The sequence below is a fragment of the Helicoverpa zea genome, chromosome 25 (assembly GCF_022581195.2).
Source record: "Helicoverpa zea isolate HzStark_Cry1AcR chromosome 25, ilHelZeax1.1, whole genome shotgun sequence".
NCBI classification, from domain to species: Eukaryota; Metazoa; Arthropoda; class Insecta; order Lepidoptera; family Noctuidae; genus Helicoverpa; species Helicoverpa zea.
The window spans coordinates 5,608,800-5,636,075 of NC_061476.1; the positions used below are offsets into that span (position 1 = coordinate 5,608,800).

At 37.6% G+C, this 27,276-nt stretch overlaps 2 protein-coding genes across 11 annotated transcripts; both read right to left on the minus strand.

Annotated features, from left to right (window-relative positions):
* Positions 1-974: 974 nt before the first annotated feature.
* LOC124642664 (lebocin-4-like) lies at positions 975-1,928 on the minus strand. The gene has a single exon (XM_047181252.1). The coding sequence runs from the start codon at positions 1,648-1,650 to the stop codon at positions 1,171-1,173; it is 480 nt and encodes a 159-aa protein (XP_047037208.1). The 5' UTR covers positions 1,651-1,928; the 3' UTR covers positions 975-1,170.
* Positions 1,929-4,258: 2,330 nt separating this feature from the next.
* LOC124642782 (titin homolog) lies at positions 4,259-27,158 on the minus strand. Of its 10 annotated transcripts, none has more exons than XM_047181431.1 (21): positions 26,450-27,158; positions 25,172-25,346; positions 24,792-24,911; positions 24,056-24,220; positions 20,971-22,222; positions 20,246-20,383; positions 18,721-18,930; positions 18,052-18,249; positions 17,502-17,616; positions 17,153-17,279; positions 16,114-16,697; positions 14,769-14,870; positions 13,970-14,050; positions 12,288-12,566; positions 11,537-11,690; positions 10,828-10,948; positions 10,238-10,395; positions 9,066-9,141; positions 6,731-6,830; positions 5,977-6,418; positions 4,259-4,451 (listed from the first exon to the last, which is right to left on the minus strand). In XM_047181431.1, exons 1-21 carry the CDS (start codon positions 26,540-26,542, stop codon positions 4,384-4,386), a joined length of 4,758 nt encoding a protein of 1,585 aa, XP_047037387.1. In that variant the 5' UTR covers positions 26,543-27,158; the 3' UTR covers positions 4,259-4,383. The 10 variants fall into 10 exon arrangements, with proteins under 10 accessions (XP_047037387.1, XP_047037381.1, XP_047037380.1 ...); XM_047181425.1 differs by having other exon boundaries at positions 10,238-10,398; XM_047181424.1 differs by having other exon boundaries at positions 10,238-10,398; positions 14,778-14,870; positions 18,052-18,264.
* Between the last annotated feature and the right edge of the window lie 118 nt (positions 27,159-27,276).

The window sequence follows — 27,276 nt, forward strand, 5'->3', positions numbered from 1 at the left end:
AGTAGAAAATTGTGTATCTGTTATTAGATACAAAATAAGTTGTTGTTTGTGTAGATTTAGGGTCTAATAGACTATATAGCATATATTTACGTAAGGCGTTGTAATCACGGGTAATGTTTTCACTGAAGACGTATAGAAAGAAATTAACGGCACTGGTATGGTTTTGTGCCATGCTGACCATTGGCGTTCCAGGGGGAATTCGGAAAGACGCACGTAGATGTTTCAAATGTTTATAAAAACACAATCGAATGTCGCACTTGCCCTAAGATGTGACTACGGATATATATAAAATCGACTATGCCTCGTGGAGGTATGATACTTATTGAGCTTGAAACAATTAAACTTGTGTTCGTGGTGAGGTGGTGACCTTACCACGTTACCTACCTGTGTGAGTGAAACCTGTAAAGTGACTTTGTCGAATGTTTAAAAAAAAACCATAAATAATAAATTAATATTTAATTCACTCGTTTCTCTAGTTCGGCGCGGCGTGTACCTACTTAGCTATACATATCTTTAATATCGAACATACTCCTTGATGCAAATCTCGTATCAGCAGAAACCAACTGCTTGTGTCTTCCGACCCAGGGGTAAAATAGGAGGCTAGGTTGGCTAGGATCCCTAGTCCCTACACACACGCCGTAGGATCAGGAAGGGTCAATTCCCACTGAAAGAGGAGCGGCCGGCAGCGGCCGGCAGCGGCCGTAATTGCAAGGGATTGAGCGCGAGCGCGGCGGGCCGCGCGGCGCCGCACCGCGCCGCGCTCTTACATTTTCCGTGCTCTTACGGCCGCTGCCGGCCGCTGCTCTTTCAGTGGGAATTGACCCGAACTCTTACCCTTTGCAACTCCCTCTATGTGCAATTTATAAAATTGGCATTGAACTAGACAGACACAGGGATTTAAATTAGGTAGATACCGTCTTGCTTAATTAACAAAAACTACGCTGCTAATGTAGCACTAGCGACCAATGAAACGGTTTTTTTACATAAAAATGTCTTTATTACGAGATGCTGAACATTAAACAATTATTAATTTTCGTTTAACAGGTGAACATAAAATTATCTTGATTAAAATGGCACTTTATCTATTTTTGTTAATTTTAGGCCTATTACCTAATACAGTGATTAAGCACTTCGTTTCATAGTGGACAACAGTACAACACCATCACATTCTTAAGCGTAAAGACGGCCGGGGGGTTTTTCATCCCAAGGGTACCTGGGGCGAGGGTTGAAAGGCGGCAGCGTGGGCAGGGGGAAGTCATACCCTGGCAGATGCAGCGACCTCGCGTTACGACGGTTGTACCCGGGGTGAGTCGGTCCAGTGTCCCGGTTGGAAGACGGCCGACTTCCACTGCTGCCGCGAGAGCCTCTCGGGGTACCCAAACTTCTCGTGTACCTTCTGTTAGGGTCCAACTTGACATCATCTATGACTGAAGGCAGGAACGGGTGGTCAGCCGTTGTCGGGGCGCGTTCGATGTTATCTCCTTGATATAACCATAGAGGCTCATCATCCGCCCCACGGCGAGCTCGCATGATCACCGGCCGCCTCGGCTGCGGCGGTGGCCGATATGTAGGTAGAATAAACCGCTGACATGTTGATTCAGCGATCAAAAACACCGTAAAAACACACAGCACTAAAGTTAGCTTGCACATCTTGTATATGCACTTAGGATGGAGTTTCTTGAAATGATATTTTGGTTATATTCACGCGAGTATTTATACGGCTTCTTAAGGAAACTGAGGTTCTTAACCAGAGACTCGATGCGTTGTGAGAAAAAGGGAAGAACCTCACTGGTCATTGTTTGTTTATATTTAAGTTTGCTAGATAAGGAGTTCATAAATGTGTAATGAACCATTAAATGTGTCAATAACATTAGGTAGCCTACCGAGTATCGGGGATTTTTTATAGGAATAGCATACTACGTGATAGGTTAGCATCTTTGACTAAGTTGAATCTATTTCGTGAGATCCAATTTCTAAAAAATCCCCCGATACCTATATAGTACGCTCCTACAAGGAAAGAAAAACGAAATCTATTACTCGGAATAAATATGCTATTACCTTATACCTAGCTATGTCATGCTTGCTAAATAAATCAAATTCGTCAGGCGTTCGTCACGAGTGTGTCTAAGAAAAAATATTTAGTTTGAAGAATTTCCCTTAACCACGTGACGAACGCCTGTTTTTATTTTTTGTAGTGAGACCATCTGTTTTATTGCATTATTTCATTTTGACCATGTTATAGGTCCTATACCTACTCGTTATAATTATATTATAACATACTAGCTTCCGCCAGCGGCTTTGCCCGCGTGGTGTGTTGATAAAAAGTAGCCTATGTGTTAATCCAGGGTATCACCTATCTACATACCAAATTTGAACCAAATCGGTCCAGCCGTTTTTGCGTGATTGAATAACAAACATACATCCATACATTCTCACAAACTTTCACATTTATAATATAAGTAGGATTATACTATGTTCCCAATTTCAATTTAGGTGTGTTAACAATCATGCCGTTTCAGAGATTAGCTAAAAACACCAGACAGATAGACAAATATTGTAAAAATGTTTTTTGGTAAGTATGTTTTGAATTTTGGCAAAAGCTCTGAATTTCTTATTACCGACAGACACTTCCATCAATGTATTTCTACATAATCACTTCAAACTATAAAACAAAGTCGCTTTTTCTGTCCCTGTATCCCTATGTCCCTTTGTACGCTTAAATCTTTAAAACTACGCAACCGATTTTCAAGCAGCTTTTTTTATACATAGATAGTGATTAAAGAGGAAGGTTTACATTCATTATAATAATAATAATGGCGTTCACGGCCGGTTTCTGCCACGGCGGCTGTTCTCTCTTATGTAGGTATGGAGATCAGCCAGCTGCGCAGGACATATTATAGTGCACGAGCATTTGCGCAGACACAGGTGCACTCCCTATACCTTCACTCTCATAACCCGATGGGACGGCAATCCGACACGACCGGAAAGAGATCAGGCGCAGGACCGACATTTACGTGCTCTCCGATGCACGGGTGAATCAATCACCACTCTTCCAGACTACGGGCTGCTTTGTGAAAGCTTAAGAAAACCCACATAGCGATTTCGGCCCGACCCGGGAATCGCACCCGAGACCTCGAGCACTGCAGCCGTGCTTTCGACCACTAGACCAACGAGGCAGTCATTATAATATAACATAGGTATCTACAATAAAAAGTGGGGAAATACTGTTATCCCGTGCGAAGCCGGGGCGGGTCGCTAGGTATGTAGGTATATGATAGCGACCGATCTAATTGCTGCTTATCAGCCTGGCGCGCGATCTTTGCTGACCTATCGTACCCAGTAGGGGATCACCCGTTATCTACATTTATTTTATATAAATCCTACTAATATCATATATGCGAAAGTTTGTGAGGATGCATGTATGTTTCTTATCGTTTCGCGCAAAAATAGCTGAAAGGATTTTTATTTATTCATTTGGATTTCAAACAAAGGATGCACAGATCACTTACATTAAACACAAATGCATAGGAACAGCGTAGGACGTCCACCAACGAGGTGGACAGACGACCTTATAAAGGTCGCCGGAAGACGCTGGATGCAGGTCGCTTCCAACAGGTATCTGTGGAGATCAAAGGGGGAGGCCTATGTTCAGCAGTGGACGTCCTATGGCTGAGATGATGATGATGATGATGACATAGGAACTGATTGCTGTGTTTCCCCAATTACAGGAAACCACAGCATTTACTTAATAATAACTTGATTTTTATGAAACTTGGAAGCACAGGAAGCAGGCAGAATCGAAGATACAAGCTTGTCTAGAGTGTAAGTAAGGTATTCCCCGTCCCATCTCGATGTAAACGTGTCTACATATCTCCGATAATAATTGACATGCTATAGACATAGGTAAGTATCCAAGAAATTCAGGGTTCCATTGAATTTTCAACCGACTTCCAAAAAGCAGGAGGTTCTCATTTCGTCGATTAGCTAAAGAAGCCTTAGCGAGAATTCTATATCAAACGTTTTCTAATGGCATTCAATGGTTTGTCATTGGTCTGTACGGTAGTCTGCTCTACAATCGCAAGTTTCATGAATCCGTTCAGACGTTTGCACGTGTCGAAGTAACAAACATACAAACTTATGCTTTTATAATTTTGGTGTGTAAATTTAGCGTTATAGTTTACCCATTATAGATCCTGGTCTTCGGAGTAACGCAGATAAGAAATAATGTCAAAGGTGCAAAATACAATAAAACCAGAAATCATCATCATTTGAATTTGTATTTACAATGTCTTTATAATAAAATAAACTTATACTAACGTAATAATAACTATCATTTGATACTTGTTTACTTATTGCAATAATAATTATCATTTTTATAGTAGTTTAGGGAAAAGTAAGTAGTCCGGGCGGTGGCTCGGGGGGCAGAAAGTTAGGCAACGACACACTGGGCTCTGTCAACAATACATAGCGAGTTAACATCATAAAAAATACATAATATAAAATCTATTTATGTTTTATTCCTATTACATTTTTAAATATTTGAATAACATACTTAATAGTAGTCGAAGAAAAGAATAATACAAAGACTGGAACGATTAAAAAATAGCTGTTTCAATCAGGCCTCTGTCACTCGACGTACTTGCGCGCGATAATTGCCTACCGCTCGCTGGGTTACCGGTAGCCCCACGCGGCTCAGGGCGCACAACAGTCACACGCGCCGCGCGCGTTCCAATATTATTATTTTTATTTCGTGGCATGTTATGCTGTTGGTTTTTATTAGGTTTTTTAAGCTACCTAACAAACTGATGGATTATTTTGAGTTGTGTTGGTTTATATGCGACTATTGTAAGATTTAGAAACATATGGCCTTACTACAAAAACTTTAACCCCTGTTTTACACTTGTCTAATAAAATTTTGGCTGCAAAATGAACCGTATGTCAACGTCATAATTTGACATTTTTTTAGACAAGGCATAAACTGACGTTTAAAAGTTTTTGTGGTAAGACGGTTTATATTTATGAACTTATCTAGTAATTCTATTTTTTTTAAATAAATTAATACTTATCTACTTTATGATTTTAACAACAGAGTACATTAGGTACTTATTTTACTTTAGATACCTACTTAGTTATATGAATTGTATTGTGAGTTTTGTAGCTCAAAACACATCTCAAGTGTAAGTAGGTATAGTTCTGATCCAACTTAATGACGACTCAGCACATTACGCGTGTCGCTACGCAGAAACCAATTTTAGGTAAGTATGTATCAACACTCGACGGAGTTGTACCATATGGGGTATGGCACTTGTGCTCGAAAAATAGTTGGAAACCGCCTTTGTTTTTGACGAAAGCTTTACTTAAGTACTTACCTATGCTTACGTATTAGGTAATATTTAGTAATATGTACCCATACTCCATTTTAGTAGGCAATACAATAGTTAACTAAAGAAAAATATTCTTGATATTACTTTTTATTTAAAAACTCAGTTTTAAAAAAGGCTATCTTAAAATAAGCGTAACTTTGTTTTCCTACTTAAATATTAATAAATTGTATGAAGCAACACTAAGCGCGGCCACGGCACGGTTGCGGTCACTGAACTGTGCGCTATGGCATTGGAATAACAATCAAGCGCTCGAACTTTTAAGGTTCATTTTATAACGCAGCTAGGAATTTGTAGGTAGTTGGGGAACTTGTAGGTGCTTATAACAGTAGGTATGGACTTTTTTGTATGGAGTGATTTATCTGTTACGTAGTAACTATTATATAATCTGTGGTTTCAATAGCATTCCAGCACCCAGATTAAAACTGAATCGTCTCCTAACGCCATAAATACTTTATTCCCATAAGTTCATCACAATTGGGTACATGATAAACAGACTCCCTACAACTTTTGGAGAACATTACCTACATAACTTTAAGCAGGCTACATAAAAAGGTCCCTAACCGAGTATTATTAATACAGCAATAAAGCTTACCTAATTTCTGTGGCATTGTAAACGGTGCATTAGGCATCATAGACTTTACCCCTTGTTGCTGCAACAACTGTTGTTGGGGCAACATCGGTGGTTGTTGCATCATGTTCGGAGCCTGTTGCATCATGTTAGGTGCCTGTTGCATCATGCTAGGTGCCTGTTGCATCATGTTAGGGGTTGGCTGCATCATGTTCGCCGGTTGTTGCATCATGTTCGCCGGTTGTTGCATCATGTTCGCCGGTTGTTGCATCAAGTTGGGGTTGGTCTGCATCATTTGCGGCGCTTGTTGCATCATCATCATCTGCGCTTTGATGGCGAGGTGTATGTTGGGTGGTGGCGAGCCTGGCGGTGGCGGTGGCGGAGGAAGGGCGTCCCACAGCGGCACGTGGTCGGCGTGGGACGCGGGACACGGCCAAGCGCAGCCGAAACGACGCGGCTTCTTCTTCTGAAAATGTTTAAAATTGATAGTTCAAAAAACTAAAAGGCATGCTTTTAGCACGCACATTTTTTTTGGATTAATTGAATTTGTAATGACGTTGTATTGTCATCAGAGGTCAGAGCGTGTGCAGAATTTTATCCTAATCGAAGACCGGGAAGTGAGTCACATTAAGAAAAAACGTAAAAACAAAATGAATGTTGTAAAACAATGTCTTCTGCTAGTCTACAAAATAAGTAAGTAATTAACACAATTATGTTCATGCAGATCCACAGAATAAATTAGTCATGGGGTTGTTATTTAGCAATAGAAAATGTTTACCTTCTTAACAGGCGGTTCTTCCACATCGGAATCTTGTCCAGGTTTGTACCCATCTGCGAAGCTCACCCGTTTAGCGCCGCGGCTCTCCGGGACTGCCTTACTTTACATACGAAAAACAAAGTTACTTTAGATAAAAACAAAAGTAGTGGTGGCCTAGTGGGTAAAGAACCAACCTCTCAAGTATTAGTGCGTGGGTTCGATTCCAGGTCGGGCAAGTACCAATGCAACTTTTCTAAGTTTGTATGCACTTTCTAAGTGTATCTTAGACATCATTGACTGTGTTTCGGATGGCACGTTAATAAACTGTAGGTCCCGGCTGTCATTGAACATCCTTGGCAGTCGTTACGGCTAGTCAGAAGCCAGTAAGTTGTTATTTTTTAAGACAGTTGTTTTACAATAGACAAGGAACGAATGAGCCAAATGCGTGTGCGATTGAGTCGAATGTTGCCAATGTTATCACTACTTAATTTATTTATTTATTTTAATTCATAATTTATTGTATTTATTTTAATAATATTATTGTTTTATTTTTAATATATATTATTTAAATTGCCGGCGGACGTTAACACGTCAGCTTTCGGCTTTTGCTGAAAACCAGCGCTGAGACTCTGTCCAACAGAGTAACAGCAACATGCTGAGCAAGGGCCTTTTCGCGTGGATGTGACGCATATTTCCCCCACTATTGTGTATTGCCTTCTGTAGTTCTATGTTATTATTAATTCGTTTTTGTTTGTATTATTGTTTGTATTTGTCTATGCGTTATGTCCATGTGAATAAATGTATAAATGTAAATGTAAATGTAATGTTTTAAGAAAGCTGATGCATATGCTGTCGATGAACTTTAAATTATTTTTAGCCACACATAAATTGGACCTCATTTACATAAATTGTATGAATTGGCCATAAACTCGAATGTTTTCTACACGTTGGTTTAGTGGTCGCAAGGTAAGATTGCTGCATCCGTGATCACGGGTTCGATTCCCCGGAAATAGCTTTGTAGGTTTATATACAACATGTAACATAATTAACGCACACCCTCAAACACCCTAATTAGAATATTATGTTATAATCATAATACATACACTGAATTTTTAATTTAACATGTATATGCATTGTTATTTACTAAATTAGTTATACCAGTTCTTGGAGAACTTTTTGGTCATACTACTCGCACGCAAATATCGCGCCGCGCGCCGCTCGACTCGACACGACATAACGAAACTACGCAAAAAGCCGACAATACACGAAATCTTATTACTTTGAGTTACAGTCTACCTATTTGAATTTGTTTTGCCTGTACAGGGTTAATATGACAATAATTTCCGTAGTTTTAATTATTTTTGGAAAAAAAATGACCTATATTACAAATGATAAAAATCGATTCAGTAAACGATTCTGAACAAACTAATTTCAGGATGTGCGTTAATTAAGTTACATGTTGTATATATCGGGTGTGTCGTTCACAATCACATTAAATTCTATCGCATATACTTTATGATATTCTATGGCGAATTGTAAAAAAAATAACCTAATCCATTCAGTGGTTTAGCCACAGGAGTCATTTTTCGTTTTTATAATTTACAACATCATGTCTAAAGCAGAGATAAAGTTAGGAGTATCGAATGTTTTGATCAGTTGACAGCTGTCAGTTTTTAACACCATTTATAAGTCATTCATTACAAACTTGAATAGACCGAACGAAACCTAAAGATTTGGTTTGAATAGGAGGAACCTGTTTTGAATAGGAGGAACCTGTTTTGAGTTATAAAATTACAACGAAAGGTAGCATTAATTTTTAGTCTTGTATTATAGCTCACATCATAAGCAAAAATAAATAAATTCAGGAATCATTAGAATAAGGTCATACGACATTACATCATCACACCACAAATCTTTTTTCAGGGCTTTTTTCAAAGCCTCAAATTATACTTGCAAGACACTGTTTCAATCTATCAGTGCTTATACGTATAGTAAAGGTGGACAGAGAAATTTACGCACTAACTCTCCCCGACCTCTCCCCGAAGTCCGGGAGGGGAGAGGCCCCTCCCGGACATCGCCCGGCCTAGGTACGGTTTTCTAAACCACCCATCGCCACTGGTCACACCTTATATTATACTAGCCTTACTCCCGCAATTTCACCCGCGTCACGTGGGAACTACTGCCCGTACCGCGATAAAATATAACCTATGTTACTCGCAAATAATGTAGCTTTCTAATGGTGAAAGGATTTTTAAAATCGGTCCAGTAGTTCTTGAGTTTATCTACTACAAACAAACAAAGTGTTCCTCTTTATAATATAAGTATAGAAAATAAACTGTATTATTTGAGGACTTACTTTACCAATATACCCTTTTCAGGCCCGTCTTTGTCGCCGTCAACCTCATCCGCTTCTTTGGAGACTTCGCCGAGTACTGCGAACAAACAAAAAATATAACTAAACTAATTATCCTTAATCTAATCTAACACCCATTCGTTCTCAGTATGAGAAGAGAACTTACACCCACTACATTGGTATTTCTAAACAAAATACAAGGTGTTGATTTGCATTTGTGCCATACTTCAGGAGGAGGACATAAAGTACGTAAATAATCGATTGGAATTACAGTAGACGGGAAGTAACTAATATGCACTGCTTTTTTTGTCATTGTAATGTCGTAGTATTTCAGAAGTAATCCAATTTTATGAATGAAATTTACGAATGATCGTTGCGTATTCTTTGTGTTTGCGTTTGTGTGAGGGCGCAGCACGGTTTTAAGGCCAGTAACACACACGCCAAGTTTAAATACGGCTAGATGACATAGACGGAATTCGGAAAAAAAATAATTTAAAAAAAATTACGTACCAATTTTTTGGTTGATTTGGGTCGAGAATCACTAGCATAATTACGTCCTTGACTATGGCACGGATGCAAATCAACAGCTTGTATATACAAACATCCAAATTGAGAATCTTCTGCTTTTTGGGTAGAATAAAGAATAAAGTCGTCTGTCGCGTCACGATAAAATAAAAAAAATACTACAGGTATATCCAAAGAGGAAAAATATTTTTTTATATTGTAGTGCATAAGGAAGTTTTAGGTATTTGATGATGTCCTCCTAGCCGATTATCGTCTACGGCGGCTGTTCTCATGTAAGGAGAATAGCCAACTGCGCTGGACATATACTGCACAAGCATTTGCTTGGACACAGGTGCACTCACTATTCCTTCACTCTCATAACCCGATGGGACGGCAATCCGACACGACCGAAGAGAGATTATATATCTATCTATCTTAGTGAAACTTATTTTACTGACCAGTAGTAAGTATATCTTAGACACCAATGGCTGATAAAAGGTGAAGGAAAACATCTTGAGGAAACCTGGACTATAAAGTCTGAAATCGCCAACCCGCATTGAGCAAGAGTGGTGATTAATGCTCAATCCTTCTCCGTGCGAGAGGAGGCCGCTGCCCAGCAGTGGGACGATAAAAAGGCAGTAAGAAGTAGTAGTAAGTAGAACAAAACAGACCAGTAGTCCTCAAAGCGAGATCGATCCTATCATCGAGCGAGCTGTGTGTTGTATGGTTCGGTTCTGCCGCGGTCTCGGGTTCGATCTCCGTGTTGAAACAGTCGCCGTACTGCAGCCGGTCTGATGCACCGTACATGTCTTCGTAAGCCTCATCGTAGCTGCTGGTTGGGGAATGTGATGTTAAGATATGATAAAGAAGGAGAAAGAATGTAATTTGGTGTGTTAAATGTTCAATTATAAAAAACTTGTGTTTTTTACTTAATAAAGCTTCTTGCTAAACCAATATAATGAGGAAATATTTACACAGTAGTAATTACACTTCACATTGATATTATAAAGGAAAACATCTGTATGTTTGTTATTTTTACACCAGCAAAAGTCTGAACTGGTTTTGATGAAACTTAGTTACGATATAGCGTCATCAGACTAACACATCGTTTACATTTTGTAAGGATGAACGAATAATGAAACTATTCAGTAACGTAGCTTATACATGCGAATAATACATAGGTTTTTTTATCAGATTGCGTGAAGTAGTTCCCTGAAACCGCTTTTGGTAGCTAGTGCTGCACAATATCGATAATATTTACCCAGCAGTGTTGTTCTCGCTGCGGTTGGCGATGGTCTGTATCTGGTAGACTGGCTCCGCAGTGCGTCCGGGATACTCGTCCCCTCCCGTCAGCACTATGTTCACCTCGCCTGGTTTTAAACCTGTATAGGAAATAACAATATATTATATGGGTATGTGATATTAATGGTTGTTCTGTATCGCATCTCATTATCTATTTAGCTTTTCTCATCATCGTAGCCTTTTTCCAACTATATTGGGTTGGTTTCCAGTCTCGCCGGATGCAGTTAAATATCACTGTTCTCCCGCACTCAGTCGAATGGGCAAAGTAAAGTAAGTAGATACCCGTTGGTAAGATAACTAGTCAAACAAACTGTTTTGGGTTGAAATTAATCTGCCTTAGCTATAAAATATTTCTTTTACCCAATATTGATTCATTAGGTTTTACTGAGATCGACAATCGCTGTCTTAAGTATCGTGGACACTCGCTACGGCCAAAAAGGCTATGAAAATACATTCTGAAGTAGTTCTTATTATATTGAGAAATCGGATCACGTCTTGAAAAAGAAGAATTTCTTACTGAAATCTTGATCAAGAAGAACAATTTGAAGAGTTTTAGACTTCTACGACTACTGCTGTTCGTATTTTCACGTATTCCGATGAGGTAACATATGCTGTAAAGCCGCAGAAACATGCACTACAGAGCTAAATAACGAAGGCATTATTCTCACCCCATCGCGAAGGTCGTTGCGTGGGCGGCGGCGCGGGCGCGGCGCGGTGGTCGGCGGCGCGCCAGTCGCACTTGATCTCCCCGCGCGACCGCGCCCGCACCAGCGTCTCGATGCGCTGCGGGTCTAAAGCAGTCGATGCGGTCGGGACCACCGCCTACAACAAACGTTTCTTTTTTTTTGTTCTTAGAGAAGGCTTACAGACTGAGAACATTTTCGTATTTTAACCTAAAACTAGATAGTCAGATTGCTAATTACATGCCTTCACCGATAAATTACACAAACTATCGATTTCCCAACTTTACTTAACTTTACCTTTTATGTGAGAAAGGGATTAGATATAGCTAGAAGTAGGTTAACGGCTGTTCCCAATATTCTATTTATATGTTGAATTGCTTATTAGAGATAAAATTTTAACATTATTCCCATAAAAGTAATGTCAACTAGCTGTATCACCCGCGACCAAAGAACTGCTTTCACTCCCAGATAAAAAGTATCCCAAGTTACTCTTAATCAGGTTAGGTATCTGACAGTGAAACTACTGTCAAAATCGGTTCACCTATTTCCGAGATAAACCAGAACTAACAATTGTTTCAAGTTTACAAGCACACCTTTCAATATTTTTTTTATTTAACCTTCAACCGCCCCATTGCTGGACAAAGGCCTGCCCATAGCCTTCCCTCTATCTCTATCGGTCATTTAAGTTAGATAATCAAAAAGCGATAATTACTTCCCCGCCCATCACCCAACTAACCTGCTTAGCAACATCACTCTGGTACGCCATAGCCAACTGCTCATACATCTCATAGTTCCCCTCATACTCCTGGAACTTCTCCTCATCTTTCTGGTAACTCTGGCTGGCACTGATCACGTCACCGAAGCTGTAGTTGGAGTTCTGCGACGAGGGTCGAAGGTGGCTGTCGTCCTTCTCGTAAGGAACATCCTTGCTGGCTGATGACTCTTGAGAGGAGCATTGCGATAAGTTCGATTCTTCAGGTACTTGGGGTAACGGGATGTTGATTTCTTGAGGTTCCTAGGAATTTGTTTAATAAGTTAGGGTTTGTAACCATTTAATTATAACGATAATCAAACTATAACCGTGTACTTGATGTGATAACTGGGGCCCGATTCTGCTAAGTTAATAATGTCAAAATTGAACAGAAATTGAATCGCAATAGCAGTTTTAATCTTAGCGGGCATTCTGCTACTAATAATATAAGACTATTCGTATTCCAATGACATTCGATTGGTTTGCGATTGGTCCGCCGTTTTGGTGATTTTGGTCTAAACGGTAGTTTGCTCTACAATCATATTGCAATTGTAAATAATTTGCAGACAAATATGATTCACTATTGAATCACAGAATCGGATAAAAACGTTTAATTAAAAGAAAAAATTGCGGAATGCCACATACGCTTCAGGCATAATTGAGTCGTGATTGGATCTCAGTCAGATGTGAATCGTATGTCGCTTAAGTACAATTAGTAGAATCGCGCCCCTGAGAATGGTTTGTTTATCGTTATAATTAGTTGACCCACCGGTAGTGTGGCAGGTCTACTAATTCTTTTTTTTGTAGTGCATGCGTTGTATTATAGCTTATTTTGGTACACACAGGCTTAAAGCAAATAAAATGCTCAGTGGGTATCATATCTCATTTTGCGTGCGTATCCCGATATTCAAAGATACATATTTTTACGGCCATATTGGCGCCCTGTATGATTTAAATAAACATGCTGTCATTCCATTATTGCTGATAAATATAACCGAATTTATTTTTAATGAAGCTAGCCGTAAATATGTGGGTTTAATTGCCATAGCAACACATGCTAGTCTTCCGAATACTGGCAACACATTCTTAACTTTCAAAAGCGGATTTAATGAAATTACAAATTATTATTTTTTTATAGCTAAATAGTATGAATATGTGTATACATGCGAGTTTATATAAATATACTAGCGACCCGCACCGGCTTCACACGGGTGCAATGATTATACTAAATACACTACATTATACATATATTATATACTATGTAGTGATTTTTTTTATTCTTAAACAGTGTAAATGTGAGTTCATGCAAGTTTATAATGCCATTGCATTGATATACAAAAAACCCAAGATGCACACTCGACAGCTCAAAAACGTCCTCACAAAATGAGCGCAACATTTAAAATTGTGGGTTGATTTGCTTTGTCCTGGCCGACCACTTCGGTCGTAAAATTTTATTTAACTACAGTGCGTTGTAATAACGACTTTAAGCAATTCGCGTAAAGTTGAACTTGCAATAACGTGTGCTTATACCTAATAGAAAGAGACGGAATTAATGTTTGAGGACTCTTATTTTTATTCGAGACTGTGCATCTTGGGTTTTTGTATATCAATGTGCCATTGCCATAGAGTTTCGTGCAAGTCATGCAGAATAGTGTTATGGTACGTACTTTGTCTATGGTAGGTGACGGTGGTATGTCGGTTTTGTTAGTATGAGCTTGTTCGTTCGTAGTACTAGGTTCGATGCTCGCCTGAAGACCAGTTATATGTTAATATTTTTAAGAATGTTGGTGAAGTATGTTATATTAATTTTATTGAAACTATGGTGTAAATCAAAAGTTTATAAGTTGTAAAAAGTTAGTTTTACTCATTATGTACGGTAAAAAACCGACTTTATAAGCAGTGTTAAAAAAACGAATGACTGTAGTTATTCCATGCAAAATACTACATGATATTCAGCCGAAGCCAGACACTTATTTATATATCTGTAGTCAAATAATCGCGAAATAATAGTAAATTTATTTTCATTATTTCCAACATGCTAGTGTTCACATTAAAACTGAATTGAGAAAAAAAGCAAAGCTCTTGAATGATAAATGAGTAACTGTGGATTACAATTACCGATCCATCTGTTGTTTCTCGATTAGAAATTGAAATTTGACAATGGCTTTTATGTATATTAGTAGCTTCCGCCCGCAGCTTCACCCCTTTTAATTGGTCCTTTATCCTATGCCCTGCCCTAAGTCCTAAATATTAAGTATCCTATGTCCTTCGGGTCTAAGCTACCTCATCTCCCCTCTAATTTTTCCAGGTTAAACGATTCAGTAATTCTTGAGTTATATATAGTGCAACTAACTAGACTTTATTTCATATATATAGCTGTCAAATTTCAATCTCTAATCGAAAATAAAATCCACGGATGGTTCGATTATTGCAATCCATGGAAGACGAGTGTTTATTTATACATACTTTATCTACCTGTGTCAGTAATGTAGTGTTTTCAGGTTTGTGAACTGAAATCTGTTCAGTGTCTGTGTGTTCGGGGCGTGATAATTCTGGCAACGGGATCTCCTAGGAAAATTATGTATTTTTACTGTATGGCTGCGCAGTAATGTTTATAGGAACAAGATGTCGACTGCACGTATTATTGCCTAAACTTCGAATATGGCAATGTATACGTTGTATGTTTGAGACACATTATTTCGTATACCATAAGTACAATTAGGATTTTTTATTATTATTTTATTACTGCATGAATGAGACTGCAGAAAAAACATTTTTTTTATTATTTTTACTCTAAACAATTTTATATGAATTTGTTGTATTGTATCCATTCATTTTGTGTAATGTAAGTATGACAAACTGACGAACATAATCACCCCTTCTTAATATTAGAAAGGTATTTGGGTAACCATTTGTGATATACAGGGTGGCCCATCCATAGGCGTCCAAAAGAAAAATTTAGAAGCTCTATGCTGTGGGGTATCCGAATCACCCCCATGTATGTTCAGCGATTTTTTGTAGTTTAGGAGCTAGAATTGTTTTAATTTTTTTTCCGTAATTTTCATTTCAACATTGTTTTTTCTATTTTACCTTTTTTCCCTAAACGTTTACAGATGTTTTTCTTTTAATTAATCATCATGATAATAGCTAACACCTGAAAAAAGCAGTTTGGCTAAACATTCTAGAACTTACATAAAATTTTATCTGAAGTTCAAAATTACTGTTGGAGTTCAGTAGCCAAATATGTTAAAGGCTTAAAAAAATAATAAGGGGTTTCTAAGCAGGTTTCTAATTTTGAACTTCAAATAAAATTTTATTTAAGTTCTAGAATGTTTAGCCAAACTGCTTTTTTTCAGGTGTTAGCTACTATCATGATGATTAATTACACAAAAAAACATCTGTAAACGTTAGGAAAACGAGATAAAATAGAAAAAACAATGTTGAAATGAAAATTGCGGAAAAAAAAATTAAAAACAATTCTAGCTCCTAAACTACAAAAAATCGCTGAACATACATGGGGGTGATTCGGATACCCCACAGCATAGAGCTTCTAAATTTTTCTTTTGGACGCCTATGGATGGGCCACCCTGTATTTATTACAACATAAAAGTGCATGAGGAAACTGACAAACAAAAACATTGAATACATAACAAGTAACAGAAAAACAACAAACAACATTTATACAGATCACATCTAAAACAAAACTGTATTATTTGTATACCTTCTACATTTACGTCTATTGAACCATATTCTTATTTTTTTTTTTAATCTGCCGTATTTAACGTTTGAACAAAATAAATTCTTAACTCACCTTAAAAGAGACCTCTCTAATTTCCTCTCTCTGTTTACTCTCTTCAAACTCTTGCTCAACTGCCTCAGGAACTTGTCTAACCTCAGGAACTTCTTCTACTCTCTCCGTAGCAAACTCTTTCTCTTCAAGCTCAAACTCCGCCATTTTAACTCCCTCCTTACTCACGCACTCTTCAACTTCCTGCTTTATATGAATATTATTACCAACAAAATCATTCTGTAACTCTTTTACATTTATTATCTCTCTAGGTTTCTGTCTCCTCGGAGAGAATTCTACTAATTGCTGGTTCTTTTCTTCATCGGTCAATCTTTCAGTTTTTATATTGTTCAATATATTGACGTCAAATAATTCTTCGCTCTGCGACGAAGAAGTTGATTGTTTCCGTTTCTTCTTTTTAACTTCTGCGTTTTTCTTCTTCTTCCTTCTTCTTTCTGCTTCTGAGTCTGTTTCAGAAGAGCTTGAGGAGCTACTGGAAGATGATGAGGAACTGCTAGAAGATTTGTCTTTAGCTTTCTTCTTTTTAGATGCCTTTTTCTTCTTTTGTTGTTTCTTTTTGCGTAACTTTTTCTCTTTCTTTCGGTTTTCTGTGGATTTTAATGCGATTTATGTCGTTGAAATCAATTAAGACTTGAAATGAAAAACAGTTTATGTCGTATTAACTAAACTAGTAAGCATAATGGTGAGATTGTGTCAATTTACCCAGAACAAGATACTAATGGACAATAAGATACAACAAGGACCTAATGTAGAGCAATGTAGACCTTGTGGCACTCCTTAGAAAACGAGTGGCTCTGAAGGTTTCTCTTTTATTCAATCTATGCATTACAATCTGTGATAATAACTTGGGTTAGTTACTAAAAGTTATAACTTAATGGACTTGTGTGAAAATTTATTGAAATGTAACACAAACAAAGGCTTCAAATAGATCATACGGAACTTAAATGTCGAATCATTGACATTATTATTTACTTTTATGCATGTAAATATTATGAGAGATTAGTGAAGAGTTTTAAGACAGATTGATTTTATAACTATATACCTTTTTCCATATCTTCATCATCAGAAGCAAGCTTCTTCTTTTTCTTTTGTTTCTCTTTTAACTTCTTTAGATACTTCTTACTTATTCTTCGCCGCTTCGCCAACTTGGCTTTGGTCTTCTTGTTTTCCTACGGATAAAAATATCATTATATAGGTATGATGAATTGATTTTACTTCTTTGAGTAAATTTGCTTTATATAAATTCTCTAAAAGCTGGTTCCTGCTCCCGTAAAAAAAATATCTCTTGTTCTATGCATGGGTTTTTATTTACGCGTACGGACTCGTGAAAACAAAACTAATTTTCCCAATATTATAAATTAACATTATAAAAAATAGTAAGTAAGAATTACCTTGGCTTTCTTGAGAGCCTTTTTCCTCTTCTTAGCGCTGTCATCATTTTCAGAAACAGAAGACGTTGAGTGTTTCCTTTTACGCACCTTCAACTTTTCTGCTTTCATCTTCTTACTGTAGACAATAAATACATTATTCATTATACTTCCCTGAATGAATAAATAAAATCTCTTGATGAAAGTAAGCTGTTACTACTGCCTTACCATAGTTGGCTGATCTTTTTATTATGTAGACGAAAAGTTACGTGGTACAGAGAACAGTACCTTGAGGTACACCATTTATGTTGTTCTTAGTGTGATAATTTAAAGGAGAAAAGATCTGACGGATGGCCTCAAGCGAATACCGTAACACTAAAGGAGTCGCATACGAAGTGCCGATATTTTAAAAAGGAGTACACTCTCTTCAAGGTTTGAGAGTCTAATTTCTTCAGAAACATCAAAGATTTTTTCGACAGTTTTATTCACATACCATAATTTCGATCCCATACTAAACTTCAAAATATAGCTTTGACAAATATATCAAAATACATAACATCATTGACCAACTCACCTTTTCTCCATTTCTTCTTCAACATCAGACTCCTGGCTCCACCCTTCACTGCTGAGCTTGATCTTCTTAGATTTCTTCTTGTATTCAGAATCTTTATCTTCTGCTTTCTTCTTGCGAGATTCTTGACGCACCGGAGTGGTGCTTCGGGGAGTACCAGCCTTGGACTCAGAAACCTCGGGCCAAACAGCCTGCATGAACCTACAGGGAGATTCTCTGGTGAATTTTAACGAGTATTATGATTTGGTATTAACACGTGTTTAAGTTTACTCATTTACGAGTAAGAAAGATATAATAGTTTTAATTTTATATTATCGTTTTATTATTTATTCCGGAACTAATTTGTTGCATTAACAACCTTCATTTCTCTCAACTTTGAGAAGTCTGTAAAACCCATAAATATTCCATGCTTAAAGCCTTACCCAATTTCACCGAAAGATATTTCGGTAATCGGTTGGTTAAACGTGACGATCTTTTTCTACGAAATGGGAATTTTCCTACTACCTTGCCTAGCCTTGTTTAACTTGCTTACCTACCTTGCTTTAGAAATCCATCGTTTTAGGATTATAAATCCCAAATTATATGTTCACTCGAGAATTGGAGGTTTTCATTTACTATAAAGTTTGGGATCCCATAAAGTAAGTAGTTCACATGATTACTTAACCAACATACCTTTGATACTCCCTATCGAGGTATATCTCTTCACTCCGCTGCGGCGTAGATGACCGTCTCTTGTCCCTCACATTGGGAGTCTCCGTCTGGCTGTCATCCGCCTCCCAGTCACAACTGGGAACTAGGGACGGGATCGCGTTCGACTCGGTGAGGCAGTGAGCGAACCGAGGGTACCACGTGCGGGATTTTGGTAGTTCTACCTCTGGGATTCTGTGGGAAAACTATGAATGTCAGATATACTTTTGAAGAAGAGCTATTCTTCTCTCGTCTCGAATAAGATAGAACTTTAATAAAACTATGTATGTGAGAGCGTCTACACAGGTGTATGCGCGAGCCAATCTCTCTCCGGTCGGGTTACCGTTCCTTCGGACTCTCTTCAGCTTCATAATACAGGAATGAATTTTAAGCAGTGCGCAAAAAAAAACTGGTGGTTCAGAATCATTATCAGAACATCTGCACCAGTAAAAAAAAAATTGTCATTCTTTTGTCCGCCCTGATTTTATCAGCAAAATATGGATACCAACTATTCTTACGCGCTTGGAGCAGCGCTCGCGTCAGTAAACCGGTTTCGCGTTGCCGCCGCGCCTACTATGACGACTGTGACCGTACTATCGGTTACAAAATAAACATCTTTCGACATCAATAATTTTTCTTTTTTGTACTAAAACACGACAAAATAAAAATATACGTATCTATAAAACTTATTTAACTATAAGTTTGCGCACTGGATAAAATTCATTCCTGTATAGATGTACACTTTATAAACTCCCCTATGTATTTCCTTTGTCCAATATGAACTTCCCTATGTATTTCCTTATGTACACTTTATGAATCCCCCATGTATTTCCTTATGTACACTCTATGTACTCCCCTATGTATTTCCTTATGTACACACTAAGAACTCCCCTATGTATTTCCTTATGTACACTCTAAGAACTCCCCTATGTATTTCCTTATGTATACTTTATGAACTCCCCTATGTATTTCCTTATGTACACTCTATATACTCCCCTATGTATTTCCTTATGTACACCCTATGAACTGCCCTATGTATTTCCTTATGTACACTCAATTTACTCCATATGTATTTCCTTATGTACACTTTATGAACTCCCTTATGTATTTCCTTATGAACACTTTATAAACTCCCCTATGTATTTCCTTATGTACACTATGTATTCCCCTATGTATTTTATTGCACACTCTATGAACTGCCCTATGTATTTCCTTATGTACTCTCTATGTACTCCCCTATGTTTTCCTTATGTACACTATATACTCCCCTATTTATTGCCTTATGTACACTCTATATACTCCCCTATTTATTTCCTTATGAACACTTTATAAACTCCCCTATGTATTTCCTTATGTACACTATATACTCCCCTATTTATTGCCTTATGTACACTCTATATACTCCCCTATGTATTTCCTTATGTACACTCTATGTATTTCCTTGTACACTCTATGTACTCCCCTATGAATTTCCTAATTTACACTACGATTAATTTGTAAGCTTACTCACTGGTCGCATCCATAGACACGGTCGACAAGGTTCATCTTGCAGGTCTCTAACTCGTCATAGACAATAGCGCGATCCTTCACACATGAACAGAGCTTTGGGTTCTCCGTGTACCAGATCTTGGGTGACGTTCGCGTTTCTCTGAAATAAAAAAACTAATTAAGGAATATTGGTATCTTCCTCCGAGCCCTTATCCCAAACTATGATGGGGTCGGCTTCCAGTCTAACCGGATGTAGCTGAGTACCAGTGCTTTACAAGGAGCGACTGCCCTATCTGACCCCCTCAACCCAGTTACCCGGGCAACCCAATACCCCTTGGTTAGACTGGTGTCAGACTTACTGGCTTCTGACTACCCGTAACGACTGCCAAGGATGTTCAATGACAGCCGGAACCTACAGTTTAACGTGCCATCCGAAACACAGTCATTGGTGTCTAAGATATACTTACAACACCAATGACTGTGACACAAATTAAGGAATATTGGTATACTTCTCAATAATATTATTGGAATATCTTTTTCAATGTCTACTTTCTGCGAAAAAAATCGATTCAACACAATATTTTAACCATTTCAATTTCATTATTAGATCAAGGTTACTAAAAGTTTATGTAAATTGTAAAGTGGACTATGTCATAAGTAATTTATGTACACATTCTTATTACAAGTCAAACCCAACTGAAACAACAAAATCCAACAATTATACAACCAGTTAAAACTTCGCCTTACCTGTAACACTTGTTCCTATCATGTCTGAACAGCAACGGCTGACATATCTTCAGCACGAAGCTCCAAGTTTCCAACGAGTCCACCGTACTCTTGTTCAGCTGACCTTCCAACTCCTTCTCCATCGACATCCTGTAGTTATCCCCCTTACTCTCCCCTGACTTGTAACTCGCACTCGACTTGTAACCACTCTCAGTTGACTTATAACCACTCTCAGTAGACCGATAACCATCTGAGTAATCGCTTCTAGAAGACTGTAACCCTCGCATTCTATCGTCTAACTCCGGAGTTACGGATAGTCTGCTGTCTAAAGGAGGACTCTGACTCTCTTTTGAGGGGGAGTCGTACTCCACAAGCCCTTTATCCTGACTACCTTCATCTTCACTCATGTCTTCTTGCTTAATCTCGTTAATCACCGATTCTAAAAACGTATCATCCGTCAACGCGTCAGCCGACTCCTTAGTGTTTTGATCGAAATCAAATATTTTCATGTCAATAGGAGAATCGAATATATCTTCTCTTTTACGTGTTTTTGTTGCGAACTTTTCCAAATCTGAATTTTCGTCAAACATGTCTAGCAATTCGTCGTCATTTGGATCGATTTCGAATTTGAATGAATCTATAACTGGCTGCAGTTTTTGCATCTTCTTGGCTGGCTTAGGTAGAGGACTGTCAATTTTCTCCTTCTTGATTTCTATGGCTGGTTCCTTTGGTTTGGTCTCTTTAGGTATTGGTATATTCTTTATTCTGTCGTCTACTTTAGGACTCGCGTTTGATTTGTCATCGTTGTCTAAAGACCAGCTGTCGCAGACCAGATAGTCACTGAGGTTTACGTCAGTCTCTTTAGTTTCCTTGTCGCCAACTTTTTCTACTTTCTTTTTAGCTACTGGTGTTAGCTCTTTATCTTTCTTTTCATCTTTCCTATCCTCTGCCTTCTCTTTAGGCTTGTCTCTATATTTATCCCTGTCATCTTTTCGTTTATCTTTTTCATCCTTCCTGTGACTTGAGTATCGTCGTGAATCCTTTTCATATTTATCACTTTTTCTTCGATCTTTTTCCCTTTCTTTTTCAGCCTTTTTGCGAAGCTCTCTATCTCTTTCCTCAGACATGATCCTTACCTTTTCGAGCTCATCTTTCTTCCGTTGGAATGGATTGTCATAATCTGGCAATAACCTTTGGTAGTCAAACTTGAATTCACGACCTTCGGATTTGGCCTTTTTAGCCTCTCTTATGATTTCGTCTAATTTGGCTGGGTCTGTGAAGTTACGGTAATATCATTTACGTACACCCAAATTATAAATTACACAGTACTAAGATACTAAAATATTTAACTCTACATTAAATCTATGGCATGAACAATAGATCAGTGCAAAACTAAAGAGAAAAGGATTGTAACCGAGCAAGCATTCCCAAAGCATACAAGAATAGAAATCTTTCAAATGTAGGATCAAATTGTTACTCAAAACCCATACAAGAATTTGAAATACCCATAAAAATATACGAGGTTTTGATTTCATAATTTGATCCAACATAAGATAAATCTGAACGTAGCCATGGTTTACTGCAGAGAATGTTCGAGCCTAAAGGTACGTTTTGAATTCTTGCTGCCGGTTGCGACTGCCGACCGCACATGACACGATTAAAAGCGTACCTTAATAAGATGTAATGTGGAATGTTACGTTTTCGAAAACCTTGGCTACGCTCAAATAGGTGAGAAAACTTAATATTATACACACTGTCGGAGCTGTGGATGCTTCTATGATGGATAGTATGGTCTGTGGTCGGCTGGTGAGACGCTCGACGCTTCGGAATCGCACGTACGCGCGTTTCGCGCGCTACATGCACATGCAGACACAAGCAAGAAAAGCACAGGGTGAAGTGGGGTGTTAGTTGAAAGGAAAATGGTTCCTGATGTCAATGGAAAAAAATTAAAAGATGATAAAGTACATGTGACTCTTACTTTTGCTTTTAGCTATATCAAGTCCCACGTTTTTTCGGGTAAATTGATATCGATTGGAACATGCATTATATTTGTTGATTAATAAAATAAGATTCCATATACAAACATATGCATGTCTTCAGGCTTGAGCACCATGCAATGCATTCCATATTAGTATTCAGGAAATGTGGTATTGATGCAATTATATTCGTTGGATGCATTTTATATTCATTGAATTCTGAGTTACTGATCACTATATGAGCTTTACATTATTCGTAATACTAATTTTATAAATAAAGTAAAATGTTTGTTTGTATTTTGCTGAAGCCTTTGACTTCCCCATCAATGCTATTTCAAAAAGTCACCATTAGCAATATCTTTCAATCACGAGAGATTAAACAATACATTTTAATATAACTCATAAAGAAATACTAACTTGATGATACAGTCAAACCATGAGATGATAGGACTGTTAGAGTAAGGTTTACCCCAAGGCACTGTTTTAGGCCCAACTACACATATCTTTTGAGACAACTTCTTTCGTATTGTGATTCTAAAGATCTAAATATATTTTAAAAAAACTGATTCACCAAGCGTGCGAGGTAATGTGAGTGAAAAAGCAACTGAAAAGTAAATGTGCTGTGAAACAATGTGAAATTCTAGTTGTAATGTGCATTAATGACCTCATTGATGAGAAGAAGCTCATGGGTTTTATGGATCATGAAATACTATGTTTTTAAACTATTTAATCCTAAAATAAACTATAACTCTAAAAGATCATTATGTAATTAAATATTATCATGCTTAACCTGTCTTTATGTATTCTAACTAATTTATGTAAATAAGACAAACATATTTCAGTACATATTACTCTTCTAAAGTAAGAGAGATCATAGCAAAGTCGATAAAGTTATTTTGATGAAATACTTTTCATAAAATATTTATACACAGCAGTTAGTTTTGAAATAACACATTTCATGAAGAACATAATTTGATTTTTTCTGTGCGCATACATATTTCCTAATTCAAACAATTGCAAGAGACTATAACACACCAAAACTTGCATATACACGCATATCTATCATAGCATCTTGCATTAAAATAGCATACCAACATCCATTATTTAAAAAGAAAAACAGTTTTACTTACCCAAAAAGGTTTTAATAGGAGGCATAGCCTTCGTAGGCATCGCCTTATCGTTAGTGGCACTGGGGCAGATCAGACCAAGAGGTATACCTAGTTCTACCAGTTCCATTTTACGTTTCATATCCTCTATCTCTTCGAGGGTACGTTTCTGAAGTTCTGTGTAGGAATCTGGAAATCAGCAGGTTTGTTAATAAATATGTAAATAATATACCAACGTCCAAGGCCGATTTCGGCCACGGTGGCTGTTCTCATATAAGGAGATCAGCCAGCTGTGCAGGACATATAGTGCAGAAGTATTTACTCAGACACCAGTGCGCTCACTATTCCTTTACTCTCATAGCCCGATCAAACGGCCATCCGACACGACCGGAGAGAGATCAGGCGCAAGACCGACATTAAAGTGTTCTCCGATGCACGGGTGGATCAATCATCAACTTCCAGTCTAGGGGCTGCTTTGTGAAAGCGATTTCTGCCCACCCAGGAATGAAACCCGAGACCTCAGTCATAGCAGTCGCACTTGCGACCACTAGAATAGCGAGGCAGTCAATACCGGATAATATGATACAGAGATATGGATTTTGATGAAAGTAATATTTATAACTTATACAGGAGAGAATTAAATAAAGGCTGCATATTATATGGGTGTAGGATATACTTCCCTCAGGAAGCGACTTAAACCTCAGGTGGAAGTTAGTCCAAATGGGTAAAATATTTTAGTGCAAAACCAGGAAGCTAATACCTTGTAAAACTTTACGAGCTTGGCCCGGCTTAGGGGGTTTGGGTGGCTTCTTCTGGTCAACATCTTCTGGCTTCGGAGTAACCTTCACATTGCTCAGCTTTCCGATAAACACTGTAGTACCTGGAAGAAAAATATATATATTGTAGAAAGCCATTTGACCCTGCTTATATAAAAAATATGCAAAACTGAGTTTGTTTGAACTTTACATCAAAATTGCTGCACCAAGTGTTTACATTGACTGTACCAAGAAATGAAATGATAGAGAGCAGATACAGATTACACCTTGTGCCTACGCAGGTAAGAATTAATTAAATAACACCATCAAATATTTTTTTTCATCTCTGCCTTCTTGTAAAGTAATTTTTAAAATAACTACTTACTGCCTCCGCCAAGTGGCTTTGTAACTGTAACCGGTGTAATTGGAGTCTTCTTTTGAATGGAGAAAGCTCTCAATCTCTTCTTAGCATTCTCCACTCCCTTGGGAGATGGAGTTAATTTGAAGCCAACGGTAGTTGTGGCTGGTTTTGTTACCAGCGGCTTGATTGTGATACTAGACTGAAATATAAGACAAGGGAATGAGTTTAAATCTATACTAATACTAGCTTCCGCCAGCGGCTTCGCCCGCGTGGTGTGTTGATAAAAAGTAGCCTATGTGTTAATCCAGGGTATCACCTATCTACATACCAAATTTCAATCAAATCGGTCCAGCCGTTTTTGCGTGATTGAATAACAAACATACATCCATACATTCTCACAAACTTTCACGTTTATAATATAAGTAGGATTATAGAGCTGAAGAGTTTTTTTGTCGCAATCGAAGGAAGTACTGGTCCGATTTGAAAAATTATTTCAGTGTTAGATAGCCCATTTATCGAGGAAGGCTGTAGGCTACTTTTTATCCAGGTTCATGGAGAGGTTCCAAACTGATGGCAGAAGCAAGTATGTCATAATTCTAGTTCCCGCGGTACATATCCAAGATCCGAGTTTAGCCAATCTTGAACGCCAATTTTTTTTATCACAAGATAGGTATACCTTCGCTGAGCAGACAGTAATTTTTTTACAATTTCCAGTAGTGGAGAATCACTAGATGAAGAAGAACATATAATGTTGAGAAAATACCTTTGGTGGTGAATCAAATCAGATATTTCTCAGAAACCTTAACTGTATCACAGGCATTACAGATTGTCATTAAAGAATATTGAGTGTTCTTGAAGAAGAAAAGTAATTTTCTACACAATTTTCTTAAATTACTTGAAAGTAACTGTATGAAAATGGTATGAAATATATAAGCAGTCTTAGACCATGTTACACAATGGTTTAAGATATTTAAATTTTCAGTTTATTGCCTGCTTCTTTGTTGTTTATTTTTTTGTCCATCTTTTCACTAAACTAACATAACACAGACAAAATCGCCGAAATAAGATGTAAATAGCAGAGTACAACACAAAACATCACTTTTGAAAAGCACTATGTAAAATGCACAATCACTTTGGCGCCATCACAAATTAATTATTCTATACTGCCTATTTATAAACCCAAAATCAATACTGATACAGGCAGATAAACATATGTACATAAAGGTTTGTATATACATAAGTGCAGTATGCAGTGCTGACAATTTATAGACATGTCTGTAGGATAATCACTTATGTAGGTACCTGTTTGAAGTCGGCCTTTGAGATTCCCGGTGGCGCAGGCTCATCGGAGTCCTGGGACTCCGAACCCGCTTTTAATATCCCTTCATTCTCCATTTTCAAGAACAACCGTATAGGTTAACCAATACAAAACCAAAACTGCATAGAGGTAGTCAATCTACCATTATAGATATTTATTGTACAAAACTTAAAGTTAAATTTGTGAAGTAATCATTTATCATTTGTGAGTAAACCCGTAATCACTAATAACATTGTTTTATCAAAATATAAAATAGACTTGATTGACTGAAGATAGTGAAGATATATTTTTTGAAGTCCAAAAAAGTGAGTGAGATGGAATCACCGAGAGAACCGTAGAGTGTTGACTAGTATAAAAGAGTTAGCTATACACTCATGATTTTAATTCTACGTTTGTTTATGTAGTGGAACTGGAACGCAATTTGTTCACAGATTAAAAATTCCATAGATAAAATATTTGTTTATGTTTTGGCCGTTTTGGTAAATCAAACAGTTAAACAATTATGCCTTTTAGCCGAAATCCTAATAATTCTGTATTCATGAGATGATTTACGAGGACTGAACGCACCGACAATGGTGGACTCGCTACTGCCACCAAGGGGAAAAAGTCGGCGCTACCGCTTCCTGAGCTTTGTGCGATGCTATATTACTGCTAAGAACAATCAAAATCCGTTCAGCCGTTTGCGTTTGCTTGTTTCCTTTACAATAAAGTACAAGTAAGTCTGTGGCGAGTAAGTAACAAACATACACACACATACACAGTCAGAAAACACCTTTATAATATTATCTTTGCTAATCATTGGTTATATGAA

Excerpts from the sequence above, each read along its gene's own strand:
- LOC124642782 (XM_047181422.1), bottom strand. The coding sequence starts at position 26,542 with ATGGAGAATGAAGGGATATTAAAAGCGGGTTCGGAGTCCCAGGACTCC. Across the intron at positions 10,949-11,536 it reads GCAACGACCTTCGCGATGGG|GTTTAAAACCAGGCGAGGTG; the intron begins GTGAGAATAATG and ends TTTCCTATACAG. Across the intron at positions 6,419-6,730 it reads AAGAACCGCCTGTTAAGAAG|AAGAAGAAGCCGCGTCGTTT; the intron begins GTAAACATTTTC and ends AAACATTTTCAG.
- LOC124642664 (XM_047181252.1), bottom strand. The coding sequence starts at position 1,650 with ATGTGCAAGCTAACTTTAGTGCTGTGTGTTTTTACGGTGTTTTTGATC.